This window comes from Aristolochia californica, unplaced genomic scaffold (assembly GCF_029961685.1).
Source record: "Aristolochia californica isolate CCGP_79_NKW_82.1479 unplaced genomic scaffold, dmAriCali1.0.hap1 SCAF_4, whole genome shotgun sequence".
Taxonomy (NCBI): Eukaryota; Viridiplantae; Streptophyta; class Magnoliopsida; order Piperales; family Aristolochiaceae; genus Aristolochia; species Aristolochia californica.
The window spans coordinates 4145294-4171223 of record NW_027182103.1 but is presented as its reverse complement, the minus strand read 5'-3'; the positions used below and the strand labels follow the sequence as shown (position 1 = coordinate 4171223).

Below are 25930 nucleotides of genomic sequence, written 5' to 3'. Positions count from 1 at the left end.
TTAGTCTTCCAATGTGATCTAGATATGAGTTGTTGATTTCTAGGGCTAACACATAAACCCAAGAGACCTCAAGGGAAGGAGAGAAGAGATGGATTTTAGTTCTTGGGAAAGAGGAGAGAAGAAAATAAGGGAGAGAAAGTAGAGGAAAATAGACGGAGGTGTGTGGACGAATTTGAGCTAAGAGGAAGAAGCTTGAATACTCTACCCTATGCCTTGAGGTTATATTTAGAGTTGTGTGGAGGTGTTTACAATGACTATAATGCCGTTAGGGCTATATGCTTCAAAAGGAAAAAGACATAAAAGAACATATTCCAGCTTACATAATTATAATTCTATGTCATCTATATAAAACTTCTCCTTATTTATTAGTCATACCACCCCTATACATGTGTAGCTCAATACACGTTTTTTACAATAATAATCCCCCTAAGAGATTGGCTAGATTCTAGCTCTAGCTGGCTTTTTTTTAATCTAGATTGAATAGGTTCTAGATGAACGTTTCACAAAATAAAATCAAAGAAATGAAAACTTACACCCTTGACTTGAAGAGTTCCTTCTTCTTGAGAGATCCAAACTTCTGATAGCGGTTAGCCAATACTACCCAACAAATCGATATGTTAGGTGCGGAAAGTTACTGCCTACAAGAGTGGACAGAACCACTCTGACACCCACCCCCCCATTCTTGACCGCCTCTCATGGGATTCAAATGCAGGATATGGTGTGCCCAACTCTGATACCATGACAACAGCTAGCCAATACTACCCAACAGACTGATTTGTTAGGTGCGGAAAGCTACTGCGTACAAGAGTGGACAGAACCACTCTGACACCCACCCCACCCATTCTTGACCGCCTCTCATGGGATTCGAACGCAGGATGTGGCGTGCCTAGCTCTAATACCATGACAGCGGCTAGCCAATACACCCAAAAAACCGATCTATTAGGTGCGGAAAACTACCACCTACAAGAGTGGACGAAACCACTCTGACAACTTCCACTTATTTAGCAACACAATGTGGCATAAGGGAGTTTGTCTAGTATGTAATATAAGGAAAAGAATGGAAAAATTAGTGCATTTTTTAAGACTAAGGCTTGCACTTTCACTCTAAAGCCCATGCAGTCTGTGAGCTTCTAGGGATCAAATCTCTCCTCGCTGAATTAGGGTTCCACAAAAAAACCCATATGGAACTCTATTGTGACCACCAGACAACAATTCATATTACTTCAAATCCTAACATCCACAATTGAACAAAATATATTGAAATAGATTGCCACTTCATATGAGAAAATTTCATATTGACATTATTTCTCTCAAACATGTCTCATCTCAAGGACAAGTAGGAAATATACTCACAAAGTAGGTCACATCCAAGATACATAACACTATATGCAAAGAGTTGGGTATATATGACGTTTTCTCACCCCCCAATTTGAGTGAGAATGTTGGAAGACATCTCAAAGGGGCATTAAGTTAAATACCTTCCCCACATCAAATAGATGGATGGCAAAGGGTTCAAATTAGTGTCATTCTCACAAGGATGGTATAGGGTGTAATTAGAGAAGATGATGTATGTTTACTAATGTCTATCTCTTTTGAGAGCTTGTAGCCCTAAGGGCAATGTAATTGTTGTAGCTTTTCTTCATAAACTATAAATAGAGGCCCAAGGCAAGGGGCAGATCATGAAGTCTCCCCTATTCTCTCTCAAATTCATCCTTACTCTTTTCTATCTCTCTCTCTCTCTCTCTCTCTCTCTCTCTCTCCATATCCCTAGTTGTCCCTCTCTTCTTCTCCTTCTTCCTCTCCTTTTCTTCTTTTCTTCTTTTTTTTTTTCTCCTCTCTCACTCTCTTGGCCGAGTACCTATCATGGGATCCTAAATCTAATAAAAATGAACTATTACTTGCAGTAAAAAGCTAAAACCATATATGTATAAAGTCAAGGGGAGTTAACTCGAAAACTAAATACAGCCATTTTTTATGCTCCTTACAATACGGGTAATGTTATTTTTAGTTTTTCTATGTTAGGTTTGGTCATCATCGAAAAGGGGGAGATTGTTGACCTAGAGTTGACTCCCATCCATAATTTGATTATAACAAAATAATGCTAACAACTAAAAATTTAGTATTTCAGATGTTTTTTCTGCAATAGACACAACAATCAAGGTCTTGGCAAAAGAACTAACATATGCATTTGAAGATTTCAAACTCTATTGTTGTGTTAAGTCATCTTAAAGAAGCACCCCTCCAAGCGAAGAAATGAAGAATGGAAATTTAGAATCTAAGTTTTATAGAAAATCTCAATAACTCTAACCATGTAAAAGGGCAGCCCCAAATCTTCAAAATTGAGGTATAAATGAATATTTTTTTTGGAGTTTTTGGGCATATTTCATTCATAACATATTTTATCAATGCATATCAAAGTTTTAAACATGTTAGAATCACTTAGGATAGATTTCATAATACTTTGAAGCCAAGATTAGAAAACTGGCTTTGGCATAATTGATCATCTATAATGGAACTTGGTTATAAATGTAAAGCATGATCGATCGATCAAGGTGATTGAACGATCAAACAGAGTTTGGTCGAAATGAGCTATAAAGCACGATCAATCATTCACATTGAACTAATCGATCATTCTTGTCGAGGCACTAAAAAAATATAAAGCATGATTGATCATACCGATAGTATTGATCTAATCATACAAAAGTATGCCAACAAGGGATACAAAACACGGTGAATTAGGATGGATTGATCAATCAACATGTTTGAAAAGATGTTTATGATGTTTCAAAACATTTGTAAATGCAATATATGCCCTAGGAAGGAAAATTTTAGGAATATAAAATAGCGGAAAAGGTTTTTTTAACCAAATTTCCCATTTGAAAATTGTAATAAGTTTCTTTCATATTTTATTTTCTCTTAAAAAATGTGTGTTGCCAAACATCGGAAAAGGACTTTCTCTCTCCTTTTTTCTTCTTTTTTTGTCGTTTTCAAACGTCCCCTAATTGTTGCATATTTCCTATTAGACCACATGAAACTTGTTGTTTCCATACTTTCCTATATTTTAAGGTAGATAAATATAAAAAATAATGTTTTTAATTATTTTTTTTGTAGAAACACACACTCACCAACGTGTGAACTCTTTGTCCTTTTCTTTAACAAAGGAAACCCCTGCCTACCTTTTTGTTTATTTATTAATAATATTTCATACAAAATGCCCTAAATAATCATCTCCTTTAGACATTGACCATTACATTAACCTCTGGTATTGAATTTTATTAACTTTATTTTATTTTTCTTAAATTTAAATCAAGATGAAGCTTACTTACCTAAAAAAATGTCACTTATTTAACTTTAGTAAATGGGCACCCAAAAAGGTTGGCAATGGGCCGTAGTTTTGGTTGTGCGGATTTTGAGGTAGCCTTGGCTGCTGAATATTAATATTCTATGGACCCAGTTGGTGTAACTGGGTTGGACTTGGGCCTATTATTTGGGTAGTGGAAAAAGTGTTTTCCAATTCTGCCTACATGCTAGCAATATCCTTAACGTGAAGAAATTGTTTTGCACTAATTTTATGTCTTTTAAACCAATGCTATCAAACCCCCATTTGGATCAGTTGATTGAATCAGATTCAATCAAACCCTGGAACAAGAAACCCTTGAATTAGTCAAAATCTAAGAAATTACAATATTCTTCTTCTTTTTCTTCCAAAAAAAAAAGAAAAAAAGGGGAGGGAAAAAGGAAAAAAATAAGAGAAGAAAAAGGAAAAATAAAAAATAAAATAAAAAAATTAATTAAAAATTTTAATTTTAATTTAAATTTAAATTAAATTAATTTACAAATTAATAAAAGAATAATTTTAGTATTTGAAATTTTGCTATAGAATAATTTATGATAAAATAATTATTTTGGTCACATTTATTTTTTAAAATATAAATTATAAAATAAAATCATATATCCATAAAAAATTAAAATTAAATAATTAAATATGAAATAAAAAATATGGAAAAGGGGAAACGGGAAATAGAAGAAATAAAAATTAATTAATTAAAAATAAAATATTTAACCGAATAAAACTAAAATAGAGGAAATCATATAATAAAATTTTCATCCTTACAAATAATAAAAGAAAATATTAATTATATAAAAGTAAAAGAAAACGTAACATAGAATAAATGAATAAAAGAATAAAAATATTACACAAAAACATTGGAAAATATAAGAAATTGATTGTAATACCTTTCCCAGTGCAATTAAACATCCACTAGGAAGCATTCTCATAGTGAATTAATGAAGAAAAATAAGAAAATTTCTTAAAATTATAAATAAAAAATTAAATTTGAGATAAATATTTTTAGCTAATTTAGTATATTATTAAGATTGTGTGTGACATCAAATTTGTAATTTTAATAATTAATGATCTTGAGAAAAAAAATGGTGAAAAAAAGGGAAAAAAGGAAAAAAAAAGGAGGAAAATAAAAGCAAAAACTGGTGGATGAAATGGAGAAAGAAAAAGGGGGAAGATGGGAGGAAAAAATAAAAAAAAAAAGAAGGAAAGAAATTGCAATAGAAATGGGAAAAATAAAAAAGGGAGGGAAATAAAATAAGAAAGAAAAATGAAAAAGACGGGAGGAAAATGGCATCGCAAGATAAGTTTTGAACCGAACAAATGGCATCAAAAGAAAAATATTTCCTTCCCGAAGGACAATCTGCCAACCATCTTCTTGAGTTCAATGGAACAAACTATGGCTATTAGAAGGTATGAATGTAATTCTTCCTCCAATCCACGGATTGGGACATATGGCAAATGATCAAGAATAGTCCATTCGATCCTGAAAAGCTTGGGAATAACATTCTAGTCAGAAAGCATGTCATAGAGTTAGCTAGAGAAGTTAAAGAGCAGTTCAAAATAAACTCTAAGGCAATTTACCTTTTGTTATGTGACTTAGGACCCAATGAGTTCAATCGGGTCTCTACATACAAGACCATCAAAGAAATATGGGAAAACTAGAGGTCACACATTAGGGAACCACTATAGTCAAGGACTTTAGGATTAGTTTATTGATAGCTCAATACGATGCCTTTAAAATGAAAATGGGTAAATCAATGGGTGAGATGAACTCTAGGTTCACTCAAATAATAAATGAGTTGAAATATCCTAGGAGAAGAGATTTCCTTGTATAGGCAAAAACATAAGTTTCTCAAACAATTCGAAAGTCATGGGACATGCCCAAGACAACCAATCATGAGAATATAAATTTCAAAACAATGAGCTCAGAAGGACTACTAGGAATCCTTCTCACATATGAGATGGAACCTCAAGAAGTTGAGGAAGAGCAACCCAAAAGAAACACTATTGCTCTTTAGGCTAAGGTAAGTGTTGGATTTATACGTAAAACAAATTTTTTAGAAAAGGCCAAAGTAGAACTCAAAATGACAAATCATTTAGAAAAATTTATGTTAAATTAGGTCGAAGACCCTATCCCAAAATGACTAGCCACATAAAAAACCTTTTTTGCCAACTAATAAATACAAGATCTTTATACTCACTAATGTATGTGGGACTATCCTTAACAATTGATGTTTATTTTTAGTGTGGAAAACCAGGGCATAGAAGGAAAAAATGCCCAAAGCTTAAAGGAAGAACCCCATCCACAAGCAAAGATCCTAATAACAACAAGAAGAAGATCTCAGTTTGGGATACGATGGATGGAGAGTCTAGCCATTTGGAGGAAAAAAAAGAAAATGATGGACTCATGGCGATTGAAGATGATGATGAGTCTACCACTTCTGAAGAGGTAAGTTACTCATGTTAAGTTGTGGCATCTAATTAATGCCTTACACATAGTCAACACGATATAGTGACTGCTGTTTCATTAAGGGTAGTTTGGGAATTTCACACTTGTATTTCGGTTGCCGTAGTTTTCTCTTTCTATTTGGGGGCACTGCTATTAGGGTTATTATTGAGGATCATCAGTGGCCGTACAGAGAAGTTACAGAAAAATACTTGAGTGTGAGCGATTTTTCATATAAACTACTTCATCATCATAGAGAATTATTTCAATGAGGAAGACAGGACATAGTCTCACCTTGGGGTGAACCTGTACAATTCTTCTTTTTTTTTTGCTTGATTATTTCTTCTTCTATGATTAGTATTGCTTCCATTAGTATTAAATCAGGGCGTCTAATTTATAACAACTTGGACTTTGTAACTGAACTTGAATTGTTATTAGAGAAATCAATTCATAGTCTTAAAATATCTAAGGAGAAATGCAATGCTCATTACAAGATTGCAAAGCTCTATGAAGAGCTTAGTGTTTTGAAGGAAGCTAATGAAAGCCATTTGGAAAATGCTTCAAAACAAAGTGGATTGATAGACAAACTATCATGTTAATGGACTTGCATTTGAAAAGAGAGTTTAGACTTAGAATAACAAGTCAAAATTCTATCTCAAAAATCACACCCAGGAGGAAAGTTGGGAAGAACAAAAAGAAGCAAAACAAGATGTTTTTTTTCATTCCTCACATTCGATGCCTCTATTGCATTAAGATGGGTCACTATGCCCTTATTTGCCTAGTTAAGAATGCAAATGGCTTTAGACAAAGATGGATACCAAGGCAACTAAAAAGGTTGTGGTAACCCATAGAACTTTGGCACACAAATTTGGCAGCCCAAATCACCTAGTACATCAAATATTATCCCAAAGGAACTCAACTTAAAATGGATCTCTAAGGGTTAAATTTTTCGTCGTGTAGGTTTGTTTTGAAGCTAAGGCAACAAAAAATGTTTGGATTTTGGATAGCGGGTGGTTGACGCATATGACTGGTGATAAGAAGAAGTTCGTTGAACTCAAACCTAAAGATGGTGGTCATAAAACTTTTAGAGACAATAACAAAGGTATGATAAAATGGAATTGCTAAAATAGATACATCAACCTCACTCATATCCGATGTATACTATGTAGAAAGGTTGATGTATGACTTACTTAGCATTAGTCAATTTTGTGATAAAGAAAATAAAGTATCATTTGATAAGGACAAATGCTTAGTAAAAAAAAAAAAGATGAACTAGTTCAAGATGGATATAAAAATAGGAATCTCTACCAAGCTAACATAGTCAATTTACTCTCAACTAGTGTCATTTGTTTGGGTATGAAAATCGATGAATCTTGGTTATGGTATAAGAGACTAAAACGTATAGGAATAGATTCCTTGAACAAATCAGTGAAGAAAAACCTAGTGATAGAATTACCGGATAATAAATTTATGGGAGAGAGACCTTGTGATGCTTGCATACTTGGAAAGCAACACAAGTTTCTTTCAAATCCATGAATCTAGTTTCAACCTCTTGTCCTCTTCAACTAATCCGCAGACATTTAGTTGGACCTACTTGAACCTTGAGCCTAAATGGAAAGCGTCTCACCTTCGTATTGATAGATAACTATTCGAGATTCACATAGGTAGATTTCCTAGCTCATAAGGATGATGTTTTTTTGGCATTTGCCAAACTATGTGAAAAAATTCAAAAAGAGCAAGGCTATAACATTGTCAAAATTAGGAGCGCCATGGAGGAGAATTTGAAAATTCACTCTTCGAGGAATATTGCTCAAAGTATAGTATTGACCATACATTATGAGTTCCTCGAACTCTTCAAAAAATTGGTGTTTTTGAGAGAAGAGGTAGAACCTTAATTAAAATGGCTAAAGCTATGCTTCACGCATACATCATACCATATAGGTTTTTGGCCGAAGCTGTAAACATCTCATGCTGCATCATAAATTGAGTTACATTAAGGCCTCTTCTCAACAAAACTCCATATGAGTTTTATATGGGAACCCTTCCCAATATTAGGTGCTTTAGAACCTTTGGATACAATGTTCACGTTGAAAGAACCAAAGGAAAAACAAGTGAAGTTTGACTCTAGGCCCGATACATGAATTTTCTTGGGTTATTTCACTCATAGAAAATATAAAGTTTATAATAAGACATGGTTATTTCATGCTATAACTCATGATCGATCATCCCTCCAGATTAATCGATCAATCAGAACCTTGCCAGTAAGGGACTTCAAGCATAATCGATCAAATGAAAATACATTGATCAATCGTACTTGTTATGCACAGCCAGAGGGAATCTTGATTGATCGATCAGTCACTAGCAATGATTAAACAACTTAAATTTCCTGAACTAGTGGTGACATATTCATCGATTAGTCCATCGATCAATAAGTCATTGTCTAATAGAAAAGTAACTCTTATGATCGATCAATCAACAACCTAATTTTTGCCAACGAGCTAATAACAACTAGTTTGAGTTAGGGAAGTTATAAATACCCCGCCAAACCATGAGTAAGAGCTGAATGAACATTAATTGGCATATTGTCAAACCACAAAGCTTTACCTTGCAAATTCCCACAGACAAAAATCTTTAGAGAGAAAGAGAAAGAGCCATATCTTTGAAAATCTTCTATCTCTTTCAATCATCTTTGCATCCATCATAGTACAAGCTCCTTGATCATTGACAACGTGCTATGAAGGAAGAGGCAACTTGAATCTCTCAAGGAGAATCATCTTTCCAAGTAACGGTGTAAAATTTTATGTTTCTTATATATATATATAAAAGGCTCATTTAGAACCTCATAATCTAGATGAAAAGGCCTAGTTAAAAATAGAATCTAGCAACAATCTCTTGGAAAGATTGGTTGGTGTAAAAATTGTGTATTTGAGCTATACGTGGCCAAAGAGAGCCAAAATCTCTTTGAATTTTTCTAACTAATAGAACGTAATAGTTGAAATTTTCCCAAGCAAAATAGTAAGTACTACTAACATTGATAACATTTTTTTTTGTTTTAGTGGTGTCTACATGTTGCTATTTACATTGAATTACTTTTGTGCATGATATTTTGATTACACGCACAAATTGGTTTTAATTTGAATATCTCAATTCAACCCCCACCCACCCCCTCCTCTTGAGAAACTACCCGGGCCAACAACAGATTCCTTCAATCTTGGTTATTGATCAACGTTGACGATGTAAACAGTTCATCGAGGTTCTAATTTTGATGATTTAATTTTCATGCCTATAGTAGTAAAATAAGAAATCTAATGATTGAAATTTAAAAAATAATTAAATTAAACACTTTTGATAAAAAAAAAAAAGGACATGTAGCTTTATTAACTTTACATCCCTTCTTTACAAGGGAACACTCCCATATCAGGATTAAAAGAATGGAACCAAATAGGGAGTAAGGTTTAAAAATCACCTAAACCCTAAACAATGTCAGATCTGTCGGATCCGCATCAGTTGCTGGCTTCCGGGGAAAAGTTCCTCTCCTGACTCGCGTGACTCATGCTGGGTCACCTTCTTCCAGGGAGGCAAACTAATTGCAACAGGAACAACAAGCAGCCCCGGCAGCCGGAACCGGCAAACGTTCCCAAACAATCCCAGCCGGATGATGCTGAGTCGATCTCGGCGAGATAGTGAGAAGAAAGACTTCTCTTAGAATAACTCTCAATTATCCGAACATATTTTGCTCAGAACATAGAAGCAAGATCAGATCGAATTTGTCCCGTCTCTCCTCCAAAAGAACCAACCTTGCCATGAAGACAAACCCCTTCTTCTCCAAACCTGTCGAAACTTCTTCACTCGCAGAGCGTTGCCGATCGCTCTCGACTCTCGAGCTGTCAGTGCCAGAAAGAAAACAGTACACCATCCAGACACCACCCACCATTTTTTTAACTTTCAATTTCACCCGCTGCAGAAAAGATCCCTTGCTAGTAGAGGAGTAGAGAAGCCAGACCCAACGAAGACAAATTCGAGTACGAACCTAAAGAAATCTCAGCCGTCCGCTAAAAGAATGGAAGGAAATACAGTACTCCCTTGTGCTCTGCCTCTTTGCACTGCCATGTCTGCACCTTGAAGCCGCCTCAGGTTCCCAGAGAGACGTGCTCGCCAGCGCCCTCTCGATTCATTTCCCTTTCTCACACGATTATTACTGCGAAGTGACAGCTACGTTGACGTCTGATATTTTTAATTTCAGTTTCCTCGTATGGCAAATTACAGTGGAAAAAGCCAGCGCGACGTGATGTGCATGGCTAGAACCGGAAACCCCCGGGCCCCACAGAAACTCATTTTAAATATATTAAATATTTTAATTTAATTATTTAAAAAATAAAAAAATAAAAAATAACTTTCTGCTTTATTATTTGAGTGATCTGTTTTCCCTATCTATCTGCAGTTTCGTGGGGGTACTGTTGTCTATAAAAAAGTTGGCACTAAGTTCCAGTCACGTGACTTTCCGGATAGTTCCCGCGCAGAGTCCAGCGATCGACACATAGCGGTTTGGGATTCCGTGATGTGATTGAGAAACTTCATCTTGCTCGGTGGCTCCTCGTCTTCCTCCATACATTCCAAAGCCTTCCTGCTTTCCTAAATTTTCACTGCCCTCCATTTTTTTACACGTCTTATCCTTTGATAATAATGATTGAGTTGAACGTCCGAAAGGGGGAGAAATGAAAAAAAAAAAAAATCAAAAGCAAAAGTCCACTGAAGCGTACCAGATCTTGAGACGACTATAAATATCCAACCAAAACCCTCACATCCGGAGCTCTCTTTCTTTTCTCTCCCGGGTCTGATCGTCTTTCTTTCCATCTTTTGCTCTGTTTCGGAATTTGTTCGTTTCTTTCCCGATCGGTTTTGGAAGTTTTTTTCTTTTTTCCGTTTGGAGGTGACGAGATGGGGAGGGGTAAGGTGGAGCTGAAGCGGATCGAGAACAAGATCAACAGGCAGGTCACGTTTGCCAAACGGAGGAACGGGCTTCTGAAGAAGGCCTACGAACTATCGGTGTTGTGCGATGCGGAGGTGGCTCTCATTGTCTTTTCTAACAGAGGGAAGCTCTATGAGTTCTGCAGCAGTTCCAGGTACCGGATGAAATTTTAGTTTCTTTTTTGTTTTCTGCCTGCTTTCTGAGCCTATGTCTTCGATTCTTTCACCTCCCTTTTTTTTTTTATGATCTCTTACAATGACGAGTTGGAATTTTGAACTTTTTTTTTTCTTTCTAGTAGAGAGTTCTATAGATCTTTAAGTTGCAGCCTGTTTTGTGATTGCTGTCTTCATATTTATTTGAGCAGTTTCCGGAAGGTTGCTTCTAGTTAATTGCACCGATCTTCTCTTCCTAGATGCTTCAGGAACTAGATCAGTGGATAAAGTAGCTAGATTTTCAGGTCATTTCTGTCTCAGTGGTCGATGTGAAAAGAGGAAAAAATCACTAAAATGGAGAAACCGAAATGGAAAGTCTTCAGTGTGAAGTTTAAGCTGCGATTTGTTGAGTACGTTCTCTCTGGATCAATTTGACATGACTACTGCTTGGACGGAGATATATTTCCTGTCATAAGTTTCGGCCTCTTTATACAAGACTCATTTCCTAGTAAAGTCAGTATCGAAGATTGTGTCGATCTTTGATGAGAATAAGGAAAAAAAAAACTGCGAGCTATCATTTCCCCTCAAGTATGCGTCACCTTTGCATTTCGATCTTCTCTCCCTCGTCCTTTTCCTTCTCGAGAAAATGAGTTTATTTCTCGATTCTTTCACGATTAGAGTCGAGTTTCTCAAATGACCAAGTTTTGAAGAAGCACTAAACCTCTTTGATTTTTTTGTCTTTCTGATGCTTTCTTCGTTGTTTTAGGGTTCCGAACTTCCTAATACTAAAACGCTTTTCATTCCCGCTGCGACTTGGTTGGAACAACACTTCCAACAACTCCTACAAACTCCGCAACCCGAGGACACTGGTTCTCCTCTTTATCCCTGTCCAATGGCAGAGAGTGTAGTACATCTAAATATCTCTTCGGCGTGATTGAGGTTCTGGCTGATATAAGTCTGCCATCGTTGAGTAGTCATTTCGTCGATTTATTATTTATTCCTTAAAAACTTTTGTACTTTGTTGTCCTCACTGTGTTGCCATTCGTTCTAAAGGCAGAAGTGCCCTTTTTTTTTGTCAGAAAGTAATTTTAATATATCTTTGATAGAAATGAGTAAGATCTATTTTATTGCCACGTCACAGGCAGAGGAGGGAGATGGTTCCGATTAATTTTGTTTTGTCACAACAACGGGCCTGTACAACTGACTGGATAGGAGACAACAGCCAAAATATATTTACCGAAAGATATAAAAACTCCAAAAATTTAACTTTGTTGAGAAATCAAAACGTCTGAAACATAATAAAAGAGAAAGTTGTAGCAAATAGAAGGACAAAACTTAGTGAAATAAACAATTAGGGAATAGGTCATTCTGGCTCCATCATTTATGTCGTTATTGATACTTGGCAACTTTTGGAAGAGAACATAATCCAAGAGTTAGTCAATTTATATCATGCGTGCTTGTTCTCTGCCAGATGAGGATTACATATGACACCAATATTCATGAGCAGCACAAGTAACTTGCCATTTGCTGCTCCTAACGAGCAATAAACCTTTGGACCAATGACAGGCGCCACCTCACCCTTGCTTCAGGTGGAATGGAACCAGATGACAGGCACAAGTACTTGTATGATAGAACCTAATCCAGGAGTCAGGTCAATTTATTTCTTGACTACTTGTCCTTGTAACCTAGGAGGTTTACATGAAACACCAATTATGTGCATCACTAGTGACTTCGGATTTTGCGCTCGGGAAGAACCACAAACCTTGCTTTGGACAGGCAACAATTTCACCCACCTGATTCATGTGGGGGCATGTCAGCCAATTATAGCGGTGGCTGTGGTTGTCCCAAAGAATGAATTTTCCCACCTCCATACTAAGTAGTTCAGCGGCCCATAGGTACTCGAAGTCTATAGACTTCTGGGAAGATGTGACATACCAAAGCCCTATTTGAATGATGAGAATCTCACTGCAAAAAAGGAGAGAACACAAGCAGCAATGTAAGAATCACAAAAGTCATACCCAGATAAAAGGAGAAAAACTATAAAACTAAGGGGGGGATGAGCCTACTAGGGAGGCAATAATGTCTTGCTGCTCTAACCCCTCCCTCTTTCCCACTGAGTTTGCAAGAGATTTTTAGTGCACTATATAAATATTCTGATCAACAAATGTAGGCCAAGAATGTCAAGGTAGAGCTAAGTCATTCCCCCAACTCCACCAATTAATAGTGATCGAAGAGCCATCTCCGACCTCCATCAAGCTAGCTACAGATGACAGATCTCTACTCGGCCTTAGCAAAACAAATATTGATGCCCAAGGGACCCAAGTAAATCAGGAGACGGATCAGGAAAATTCTCTCTACTACATAGAAGCCTTCTTTTATTACTCCTATACATGAATCACTTTTGGGAGGAGACTTATTGAAGACCTTATTATAGATGGATATAGGTCTTTTTCAAAATGACAAGCAGAAGTTAAGACCCAGCTTCTCAAATAATACATAGAAGACCTTTCTAGACCTAGGTCAATGTGAGATTATGACTCCTAGTAGTCTCTAGGTCCTATACTTATTGCCTTGGAAATCTTTTGAGATGTATAAGAAATTCTAATGCTTACTGTATCCATATTTTGTAAATTCAAAATTCCTATAGTAACTAAAGCTGCCACATAGACTCAAAAGTACTTCTCTTGGAAAATGAATCACGTTGAACTCAAAATTATAAATGTTTTGAGGCAAGGATATGGAGCACTTACCAACTCACAAAAATTTAAACTTAATATCCAATGGCATTGGCGATTCAAATTCAACTGTAGCAAAAAATAGAGGAAGCGATGTCAATTAGTGTTTCCTTTTCTTTTCCTTAACAACTAACTTTTTTGTACATTTGACAAGCTAGCTAATAGTAATTACAAATAGACTCTACCTTGAACTGATCAATATTCAGTAACTTAATATTTTTCACTAATGAAATATGTTACTCTCATTTCTCAAACTAAAGAGGTGAGGACCTCTTCCCTTGCATCTATCGGTTGGGGAGAGGAGCTTTCCCTCCCTATCCATGTTTGGAACATCTATATAGCAGAGTTATTTGCAGCTGGAGTTCTGCATGGCAGTAGGGAAGGCAGAGGCCCTTTCCCTACCTCAGAGGGAGGGAGAGGAAGCACTCTCTCTCTCTCTCTCTCTCTCTAACTGAATGGCCAAGGAGAAGGGACACTCACATATCATCAACGGGTGAAGTGGCATCCAAGCTGGGGTGATTTAAGTTCAATTTCCCCTAGTTACCTTTAGTTCAATAGTGAGTAGAGTGGCTTTAACAATATTAGGTAAACTCGAAATTATGCAGTTAAGTAGATGATTAGGAGCTTTGTGGTACTAAAATTTCATGTTTATGTGACATTCTATTTGTTAATGTTTTTATTTGGCTTGAGTGACTACTAAGACCATCCATGCCAAAATAAGAAGAGTGAAGGAGGACAAATGGATCTCTATGCAAATGCAACTATGTAAAACTACCTAGGAATGTAAAAACCAATTGAGAAGAGAAAAGCAATTTTTTGAAGAGAAGGCAATATGTTGTTCTCTGTTGTTAGGGCTTAGTGTTGTAACTCACTTTTTATTTATTTTAATTATATATGATGACAATTACATAAATTCCCTTACTTATGAGTACATAATCTATTATCACTCCCCTTCAAGGTGGACTATAAATATCAAATAGTCCCTACTTGTTGCATATATAAATAAACTCTCTTTTATTTATGGTTTTCGTAAAGATATCACCTAGCTGTTTTGACTATTGAACATATAACGTGGAAATCTTCCCACTTAACACAAAATCTAGCTGCCACCCATGTCCTTCTCCACAGCCACTTTACTCATACAGTGTGAACTAGCCTCAATAGAACCGGCCACCAGCAAAATTTGCCATCCACTATCCTCTTAGTCACTAGTGCTAGACTACCAAAACTCGGAAAACTGCTCATATCTTGTTGTATGGGTCATATCTTTTGGGCTTTATGAAAGGGAAAAAATAGCCAAAAGTTTAAATTTAAATATTCCACAATTGAAGTCTAGTAGATAAAATTGTTGGTCAAGTATCACTTTGGCTCATGACTCGGAAGGAATTCAGTTACCTCAATAGCTCAAATCTCAGAGGGAACTGGCGTTTGGTTGTTGAGATAGAGCATCCTACTTGTCCTCCAACAATGGCAATATGGGCTCCTCCATTGGTTGGCCACTATAAGCCGAATTTTGATGGTAGTGCATTTGGCTGCTCTGGTACTGCTAGTTTTGGAGGAGTAACCCATGACAAAAATAGTTGTCTCTTTTACCTCCTTCATCGGCCTATTGGAAATCTCAGACTCCACCACTGCAGAACTCTCTGGATTAATCAATGGGCTTTAGGTCTTTCAGGGTTGTCTTGTAGGCCCCCTTTGGCTGCCTTGGTACTGTTGGTTTTGGAGGAGTAATCCATGACCAAAATAGTTGTCTCCTTTACTCCTTTGTCGGCCTATTGGGAATATCCGACTCCACCATTGTAGAATTGTCTGGATTACTCAATGGGATTCAGGTTTTCCAGGGCCATCTTTTGGCCCTCCTCCTTATTGAAGGCGAATCCAAGATTGTCATTGAGTGATGCGTAAAGGAAAACAATCCTCCCAGGCAACATTGGGATATTTATTTTAAAATATGTAATATAACTTCTCTTTTGAATTGTACTTGGACCCACATCCCGAGGTTTGCCAATCATTTGGCAGATTTTCAAGCTAAGCTGGGTGTTTCCTTCCAACACCTTGTTGTGGAGGAAGGCACACTTAGTTAGGTTTCTATATTTCTCTCCTTCTTTTATAAAAATTTTTACATCTTTGATAAATAAAATTCCACCTCAATATGTTGTGCTATCTCAAAAAACATTGGATTTTTTTTGCAATAAAAATAGCTACTTGATTGTCACAACCCCATCTCCATTGGACCTTTAACTAGAAAGTTAAACTCTTCCATTAACAATGTATCCATAACCTAGCTATATATTTTACCTCAGATTGGATCAAGCTACTGCAGTTTGTCTTTTACTCTTTCAATTACTAGATTGCCCCCAATAAATATGCAAAAACCACTGGTAGACCCCTATCTAACTTTGAGCCAATACAATATGCATAAGAAAAACTTGTCATTTCAAGATATCCATGAGACATAAACAACAAACCCTTTTTGGTGTCTGCTTTAAGAATATTAAAATCCAATAAATTGCACCATGACGAAAATCCACAGTGAGTCCATGCACTGACTAACGACACTCCACTACAATGAAAATGTCTAAACATGTCATAATAACATAGTGTAGTTTTCCCACTAGTTGCTGATGCTAAGTTTATCTTTTAGTATTGGAGTATTATGAAGTTACAAGTCAAAACACCTAATTATTGAGGTATCTATTGGTTTGCCTCTCAACAAACCATTTTCCTTTAGAATATTATTAACATAATTTTGTTGTAATAATAATGCCCCTGACCGACTTCAAGCTACTTCAATACCAAGAAAGTATGTCAACATTCCTACATTTTTAGTCGAAAAATGTGCCTGCAAATGAAATTTCACATATTCTATACCACATCACTACTAGACACAATAATATCGTCCACGTACACCAAAAAAATAATAATACTTGTCTCCTGCTTCGACACATACCAAATGATTACAATATCTTTGAAAAAACCTCAATTCATAACCACTTTGCTAGACTTAACAAACTAGGCTCTAGGACTCCATTTGAGTCATAAATAGCTTTGGAAAGTCTACAAAATCTTACTTGTCTCCTTCTGAGCAACAAGAGAAAAGTCTAAACATACTCAACTCCATAAGCTTGTGTATAACACTTGGCAGCGATGAGCTTTGTAAAGACTAATACTCCCATTAGCATAATACTTTGCAGTGAGCATCGAGGGCAACCAACAACAACCTGGTCAACACGTAACTCACACAACTCCCATGTATCCCTAGAAAGCAAGACATCTATCTCATCATCAATACCAAATTTCCAATTAGTAAATGGCTTGGCCTCCTCTGCAGATCTAGGCACAAAAACAAGGGAAAAGGAGTAAAAAACATGAGAAAAGGAGAGAAAAATGAGAAAACATAACAAATTGAAACAAAGGATAACTAGTATTAGGTTTAGAATGAGTGCTTATGCAAAGCCATAGGATAGATGAAATCATTACCAAGTGGGGTAGTAACTAGATAGTTAGTTGAAGGAGCAGCTGCCGGTATGAGAGGATAGGAAGCAACTACCCATGGGGTGGAATCAAGTGAAGAGGCTACTTGCAGATCAACAACAGATAGAAAAACATTACACTACCCTTGATAAGAAACCACATACAGGAGTAGAGCTAGAATCAAAAGAAGGAGAAAAAAATGAACACAAAAAAATGTAACATCAGGAAAAATTTGGAACTTGCAAACAGGAGGATCATAAGATTAATATGTCTTTTGAGTACGGGAGTACCACAAAAAAACACATTTAGCAGGACATGGAGATAATTTGTCAAGAAATTTACTTACTTGAACCAAACAAATTCACCCAAGCACTCTAGGAGCACGTTGGAAGAATTGAGAATTAGGCAAAAGAACTTGAAGAGGAACTTAATTATGCAAAACAAAAAAAACAAAAAAAGAACACAGCTAATCAAATAACATGTCATCAAGATTTCTTCAGACCAATAGGACTTGGGAATTTTCATATGAAATAGTTAAAAGCAAGCAACATCAAGCAAATGTCAGTTATTTTCTCAACAACTCCATTCTATTGAGAAGTATACACACATGATGTCTAATGAATAATACCATTGAAAACAATGATTTGCAAATGAGAATTCATAGAATATCAACCATTATAAATGGAAAATATTTTAATAGGAACCCCAACTTGTATTTTTATTTCTCTATGAAAATTAATAAAAACATCAAATATTGAAGTCTTGTATTTCAACAAATAGACCTATAAAACTCGACTATAATCATCCATAAATGTCACAAAATAACTACATCCAGGAAGACTTAGAATCCGACAAGGACCCGATACATCAGAATAAACCAATGAAAATGGAGAAGAACACTATTATTCTAATGCATCAGTTGTTCTTGCAGATGGTTCACTATTTTTCAAGTTCAAACTTTTTTATAGAGCGAAGTAGAAAGAAAAATTGTCGAAGATGGATGACTCAAATGGAGATGTCGGTCATCCTTATCACCCTGAGAGTTAAAAACTAGCCATCGACAGCTGAAGAGCTCCCATACACCCACCAAAATAGTGGAGGGTATCCCTCTAATTGCCAGTCTAATTGTCTTCTTCAACTATATATCATAAAAGACATATTATGATGCAAAGAAAGTATCTAAGCCACATAATTGAAATGTGTGCTTATGAGAAGTTTATAGGAAAGTGAGGAACATAATAAATAAAAGATAAGGAAGTAGATAAAGATGCATGAACAACACCCTCACCTTCAACTAGAGACGGTGAACCATCAACAAGAACAATTGATGCAATAGAGAGAAGAGCTACGGAAAGAGGACAACATAGATCGATTTACTCTCATATGTGTTGAGGCACCCCAGTCAAGGACCAAAGTGCTTGAAGGATCAACATGAAAAACAATTGTAATAGTTGGAATGAATGACATATTAGAAGTGACAGAAGAGCTGAGTTCTGCGGGTATATTGGGGAGGCCACTAGAACTACCCTTCCGCCATTCAACTTGTTTGGACAACTCATCAACAAAGTTATTTTCCCCAAAATAACTATTAGGAGCAAAAATATTATCCGCACAGACTTGTCTGCCAATTCGTTCCCAACACTAAGTAGAAACATGGCCAGCCTTATCAAATGTGTAAAAAGTCATGTCACGACCATTTTGACCGCTACCTTTGCCTCCATCTCTGTCATGAATACCACCACAACCTCGTCTTCTCCCAAGGGAGGTCTTTTGTCTACCATCGCTAGATGAAGAAAATAGAGCTAAACCATCTAAGGAGAGAGGATCTTCAGTTTTGACTACAATACCCCCAACCCTGATAACACAAGCATATGCTCCAGCCAACATGAATATATCCACATTATAAAATATTTGAGCATGCATGATCACATATTCTAGACCAAACCCATGTAAAACCCGAGTAACATCAAGTTCTGCTTGTTGCTTCATCATTAGTGCATCATCTGTAGTATGGGGGAGGTAAACCTGGTGCTCCTGTATAAACTATTTAACTCGCCAAAATACTCTATCACACTCCTTTGATATCGCCAATTAGATGAGAGCTTGGAGCGAATTTTATATACCTTAGATAATATGTTCTCATGAGAATAAGTTGTATCTAATACCTCCCATATCTTTTTTTTTCAGTATTGCTATAAACAATCTGATTTTGAAGATTAGCTTTTGTGCTATTTATGAGCCATGCCATCAGTGTAGCATCGTCTTTCTTCCAAATCTTAGACACTTGACTAGGTGGAATTTCAGTTAACACATAATCCTTCTCCTACTCTTCAAAAAAAATTTCAATAGCTTAAGATCCATATCAAATAATTTTTTATTTTAATTTGTATATGAGAAATTCCCTTTTCATCCACAACATCTTGGGAACCCCCAGATATCCCACTTGCAAACCTAGACGACCATCTCTAGAAGATTGATCAACATTCCAAAATGATCAATCAATCTTCACAATTATGACCAATCAACACTCAATAATGATTGATCGTTCCCCAACAATGACCGATTAATAGTCAATCATATGTTATAACTAGCACCATTTAAATTCTGCTTGATTGATCATCCACTCAACCACCTTCTGCATGCTCAATCAACCACCCATCGATCATTACCTTATTGTTGATCTATCTTTCATTGAAAAACAGAGTTTTGAACTATTCACGAAACACATGAAATATCATCACTCTCCTTCCGTCCACCATGAAACCACAATATCTTCATCTCTACTTCACTATATACATTTAATCATCAACCATTAATACATATAACCTCAACCAAACAATTTTGGGGGAAAAAGAAAACAAATTAAGAAATCTACACACTTGTTCTATTCATATCAGAAATTTAGAAATGCCCCAAAATATTCAAGAGTTTCTTTTAGAATTACAAATGAGCAAAAACAATCTCCCTTTCAGGATGTTTTTAACAGCTTCTTCTAGAATAGCAAATGAGCTTCTTCTAGTACCATGTAAAAAGTAATTAAAGAGAGAAAAACAATTTTTTGAAGAGAGTCAATATTCTGTTCTCTGTTGTTAGGGCTTTTTATTTATGCTAAATACTTGGGATGATAATTACACAAATACCCTTACTATACATTGACTGATCAGCATCAATAGCTTAAAAGGCTTCCGTATGTGATGTCCTATCAATCTGAGGAAGTCCATGTCATTTTTTAAGAAAATGTACTAAGAAAACAATATCACAAATCATTTTGTGGTTTTTTTGAAGAAACAACATGGTTGTCATTCAGAGATCACAACGTGGTTGAGCAGTTAATAATCTTAAGATAATTGGAAACGAGCAAAATGACTTTCAAACCTGTTCTAGTCGTGGTGTAAGACCTGGGCAGACTGATAGCCAATATTCACTTTGCTACAAGGGTGCCTTGCTTCTGATTTTGCAGAAATAGGAGAATTCCTCAGGTCTAACTCTGGCATATTTTCTTTATTTGTTTACCATGTTTTTTGGAATGAGCGGAAGTTAAAACTGAAGTTCACTCAAGCTATGTACATGATTGATTCTCATGTGGTCGTTAAGCTGGAAGCAAAAAGTCAGATTTATTGGTTCACGAGCTCATATGGGTTTGAGGGAATTATATATCTTTTTAAGTACGAAACAACAGCCACGTTCCTACATGTGGATGTTGTTTTCCTGGAACGTAGCCTCCCTAGTGTTCAAAGATCTGAATGCGAACTAAGAATGCAGAAATGATCTGTCCTTTGATAGTAACATTCTTGGGTTGCGCAACACAACCTCCAGAACGATTTTAATCTTGCACGAGTTCTTGTCTTTATCTTTCAAATTGTTCTTATGCTTATTCTCTGGCTAGTGCGCATTGGCGTGAAGTATTGATTTTAAGTATTGGCAAGCCTCCGATATCACCAATATGCTTTTCTCTTGAAAAAACTTAGTTAACGATGGATTGATCTATAGTGTTGTATAATACTCATATACAGAGGCAGGTGAAAGGATTTGTAGGGAGAAAGGACAGACTTATGTGTGGTTTCCTGACTAAATCAAGTGCAAGAGGGCAGTTTCGAAGATTACAGTTCACACTCATAAAATAAAAGGAGAAACCAGGTCTTGGCTTGGATTACAAGATGACGTACTGCAAGGTGGTCCTCCAATGAACTAGAGCGAATCAGTTCAGCTACAATTCCTAGGGCCATGGCCTGGGACCAGGTCAGACGCCTTAATGCAAAAGCCTATGTAAATCACACTAGGTCTATACACCTCTTTTATAACACTAACATTAGATTAGTTATGTTTTGACTTATATTGCTCAGAGTATATAGATTAGATGTAATGGTGCGAAATAGGTGTGCCAGAAAACTACTACAGACAACATTGTGGATTACTTAGATTGAACACCCAAGAAAAGTAAAGATAAATGTGAAAATAAGGGAGAGCCCTATGAGATAGTTCGATAGGTTCAAAAGATAGAACAGCTTTGTGTAGGAGTTGAGAGACGGACAGTATGGTAAAAAATGAAATGGACGCGAGTGACCTGGCTTGTTTTTCTTAATTTTATCTTGAGAGTTATTTCAGCAGGTGATAGGTTCATCCTACTAAACAATAGTCACATTCGTTATGAAGCTTGTAGTCCATGAAAGTAAAACGTGTACAATGTATGTAGTGCACAATGTAAAACAAAATGTTCCTGATTTTGGATTATTATCACATCTCAATCGAGTCCTGCAGTTTAATAAATTGTCTTATTTGCAGCATGTTCAAGACGCTTGAGAGGTATCAGAAATGCAACTACGGAGCACCAGAAACAACTGTTTCAAACAGGGAGACCCAGGTCAGCCAATTCTTTCCCCATGAGCTTTCTCTGTAGAGTAACCTTTACTTATTAACACATTGTTATGATAGTAAATTGGTATAAACTAGCATTAATAAACACACACACACACACACACAGAAAGAAAACAACAAATGTAGGGTATATGAACCCACTGAGGTTACTCATGCAATCATATGGCCTGGTTGGGCAGCTAATTGAGAACATAAACCATGAAGTAAATAGAAAAAAATCCGTTTCCAGTTCAACAGAGTCAGGTTCTTGGAACTATGTAATTGGGACCATTTTACGTATTGGCGATACTAAAATACTTCGTTATTGATACTGTAGAAACTTTGACTAAATATTTTCTCTATTTATAAAAAGGCAACAGAGGCTGGACTCGAATCCAGCTAACCTGAGTTATACCAACTTTTCTTCTTAAATCATTATATATATTTGATAGAGATACAAAATTCCTAATGAACACCAAATATGAATGGATGGGATAAGAAATAAATACATAATAAGAACTCCAGTTTTAAATTACTCAATTTAATTTTGATCTAATTAAAACTGGGAACACTTAGCATAGATGGAGTTTGTCCATATTTTTTCCTTCATAAAATAAAGGGAAAATTTTAATTCGGTCAAGCTAGAGAAATTTTCAAAAAAAATTGTGGACACTCATAATAATCATTTCTATGTCTTATTGAGCGATTTCTATGTTTATGTACCTTTTAACTATGATATTTATATCATATTTTGCGGTAGTTAATCAAACGATACCTCATATATTCCTAGTTGCATCGCACTTGAAGAAGGCGTACGAGTTTAGGGAAATATTCCTAGTTGCAGTAGCCCTTGTAGGAATAATGTGATCAGAAGTGATCCAAAGATTCATGCACTTCAAGTGTACGTTACCCATAAAGCCTTATTTCTTTAGGTCAAACAGGATCCATACTGAGTTTAGATTTGCCTAGACTTCAAACAATTATATGCCGGTTCCCTCCCATCACATCTTTACCCGAAAATTTAATGGATCGAACTAGCTGACTGCTTCGGTGAAAATCACTCTAACATTAGTTCTCCCCTGACGCGCACGCTTCAGAGAAATTACTATAAAAGATATCACGTCACAGCTATCTTTTATCGATAGGGGGCGCTTTTCATATATATATGCTGAAGCTGTTGGAACATAACCTTGATCCACGAAGCCCAGCAAAAAGAAGCTTCGGATTTTCAGTGTACTGGCAAGAGAGGTCGGCAAGAACCATGCGCTGGCAAGGAAGTCGACAAAGGAGGTCGGCAAGAACCATGCGCTGGCAAGTAAGTCGACAAAGGAGGTCGGCAAGCTCAATGCGCTGGCAAGGAAGACGGTAGAACTAGTGAACGTGTTCGGCAACGATGAAAGGTGTATGCGGTGCCGATTAAATCCAAATATTTATAAATAGGACCTTAAACTATGTAATCTATCATCCAGAAATAAAACGAAAGTTCAGAGAGCTTTGTTGTCCGAGAGAGTTTAAATTTTCGGTAAGAGATGAGCTCCGATTATTTCCAACAGTGGTATCAGAGCCAGGTTGGAAATCATTTCCGAAGGTTACGCTGCCAAAATTCTGGCGAGAAGACGTTTCCGGTGGAAGGATTTTCCGGCGGAAGAAAATCCAGAAACAGAGACGACGACGTCTTTGTTTTTCGGCCAAAGGAGGAAGACGAAGGGCGGGTGAGTTTTTAAATTTTTTTTAAGTTTCGAGTTGACTCGTCCCGAGTTCCACACGTTTGACTCGGTTTGGCTCAACTCGTCCAGAGCGCCAAAGTTGCGCACGGACAGATTCGTCCAACCCCGCTTGACTCGGCCGGTTCAACTCGCTGAGTTGACTCAGTAAGTTTCTGGAGGCTTGTAGAAGCTCATCCGACGTTCGATCAGGGTGATTTTGGAGGCGTTGGATTCGTTTTTTTGAGGGCTTCAATTCGATAAGGTAGAACCTCTTCAAAAATATATCAGTTTTTTTTCTTTTTGAAAATGGCAAATAGTGTGACATCTTTCCAAGTTCCTATTCTCAAAAGTGATAGTTATGATAACTGGAGTATAAAATTGAAAGCTCTTCTTGGAGCACATGATGTCTGGGACATCGTTGAAAATGGCTTAAGTGAGCCAGAAAGAGAAGATGCTCTTACACAAGAGCAAAAAATATTTTTAAAGGATTCAAGAAAGAGAGACAAGAAAGCTCTCTACCTCATCTATCAAGCATTAGATGATGATGGGTTTGAAAAGATTTCAAGTGCAACCTCCGCCAGAGAGGTGTGGGAGAAGTTGCAAACCTCTTACAAAGGAGTCAAGAAGGTGAAAAAGGTACGTCTCCAAACACTAAGAGGTGAATTTGAATCCTTGCATATGAAAGCATCCGAGTCTATTTCGATTTATTTCTCAAGAGTAGTAGTTGTTTCTAATCAATTGAAAAGAAATGGTGAAAAACTAGAAGATGTGAAATAGTAGAAAAGATACTCCGTTCATTGGATCCCAAATTTGAGCATATCGTCGTGACGATTGAAGAGACAAAAGACTTGGAAGAAATGGCGATAGAGCAACTTCAAGGATCGTTGCAAGCCTATGAAGAAAAGCACAAAAAGAAATAAAATCTCTTTGAATAACTGTTCAAGACACAGATCAAAAAAGATGATGAAAAACAAGGCTACGCAAGAAATGAGCGTGGTCGAGGAAGAGGCCGCGGCTCTGGACGAGGTTGGAATAACAATTCCAACAACAACAATGAGAGAGGTGAAACCTCAACAAGAGGTTGTGGAAGAGGAAACATGAATTCCATGTATGACCACTCTCATATTCAATGTTATAATTGCCAAAAATTTGGGCATTATGCTTCAGACTGTAGAGCTCCCAAGAACAAGTTCGTTGAGGAGACAAATTATGCTGAAGCAAAGACAGAAGAAAAAGATATGTTGTTATTAGCATAAAAAAACAACAATGAAGAGCAAGAGAATACTTGGTATCTTGACTCAGGGGCAAGAAACCATATGTGTGGAAGAAGAAGCTTGTTCGTAGATCTCAATGAATCGATTAGTGGAAATGTCTCTTTGGGAAATGATTCCACCATGGCGGTACCAGAAAAAAGTAACATTCTTATTTGAGCAAAAGATAATAGTCATCAATTAATTTCAAATGTCTACTATGTACCAAATATGAAAAATAATATCTTGAGTTTGGGTCAACTCTTAGAAAAGGGCTATGACATTCATATGAAAGATGATATCCTTTTTATAAGAGATGATAGAAGAGATTTGATAACAAAGGTACATATGTCAAATAATAAAATGTTTCCTTTAAATATACAAAACGATGTTGCCAAGTGTTTACAGGCTTGCTATAAAGATACATCGTGGTTGTGGCATCTTCGCTTTGGGCATCTAAATTTTGAATCTTTAAAGCTATTGTCCAAGAAAGATATGGTGAGAGGCCTACCTCAAATGGCTCACCCAAATCAAGTGTGTGAAGGGTGTTTATCAGGGAAGCAATTCAGAAAAAACTTTCTGAAGATATCATAGTCAAGAGCCAAGAAGCCACTTGAGCTAATCTACACAGATGTATGCGGACCTATCAAGCCAAACTCTTTAGGTAAGAACAACTACTTTCTTCTCTTTATTGATGATTTTTCAAGAAAAACATGGGTATATTTCTTGAAACAAAAGTCAGAAGTGTTTGAAGTCTTTAAGAAATTTAAAGCTTCAGTAGAGAAGGAAAGTGGTAAAGAAATCAAAGCCATGAGATCTGATCGAGGAGGAGAATTTACTTCCAAAGAATTTCAAGAATTCTGCGAAGTAAATGGAATTCTTCGACCACTGACAGTTCCTAGATCTCCCCAACAAAATGGAGTGGCAGAAAGAAAGAACCGAATTATTCTCAATATAGTTCGGAGTATGTTTGAAAGCAAGAAATTACCTAAAGAGTT

The 25930-nt window shown here is 36.4% G+C and overlaps 2 protein-coding genes across 10 annotated transcripts in view; both read left to right on the top strand.

Annotated features, from left to right (window-relative positions):
- The first annotated feature begins 10397 nt into the window (after positions 1-10397).
- The window catches only part of LOC137962591 (agamous-like MADS-box protein MADS4), a 28578-nt gene continuing 13045 nt past the window's right edge, over positions 10398-25930 (top strand). For 6 of the 9 annotated variants that reach the window (XR_011115145.1, XR_011115146.1, XM_068809550.1 and 3 more), the window contains exons 1-2: positions 10398-10915; positions 21905-21983. Coding sequence is in view for 5 of the 9 variants with exons in the window: in XM_068809550.1 (XP_068665651.1) it covers positions 10731-10915; positions 21905-21983 (264 nt within the window). In the remaining 4 variants the exon portion in view is untranslated. Of the gene's footprint in view, positions 10916-20948; positions 21362-21904; positions 21984-25930 lie in introns of those variants that run through there. The other 3 variants (XM_068809547.1, XR_011115147.1, XR_011115148.1) reach the window with 3 other exon arrangements.
- Positions 22769-24564, top strand: LOC137962592 (uncharacterized). The gene has a single exon (XM_068809553.1). It carries the CDS (start codon positions 23989-23991, stop codon positions 24457-24459), a length of 471 nt encoding a protein of 156 aa, XP_068665654.1. The 5' UTR covers positions 22769-23988; the 3' UTR covers positions 24460-24564.

Bases quoted from the DNA above. Each gene is read 5' to 3' on its own strand.
- LOC137962592 (XM_068809553.1), top strand. From the start codon at position 23,989: ATGGCAAATAGTGTGACATCTTTCCAAGTTCCTATTCTCAAAAGTGAT.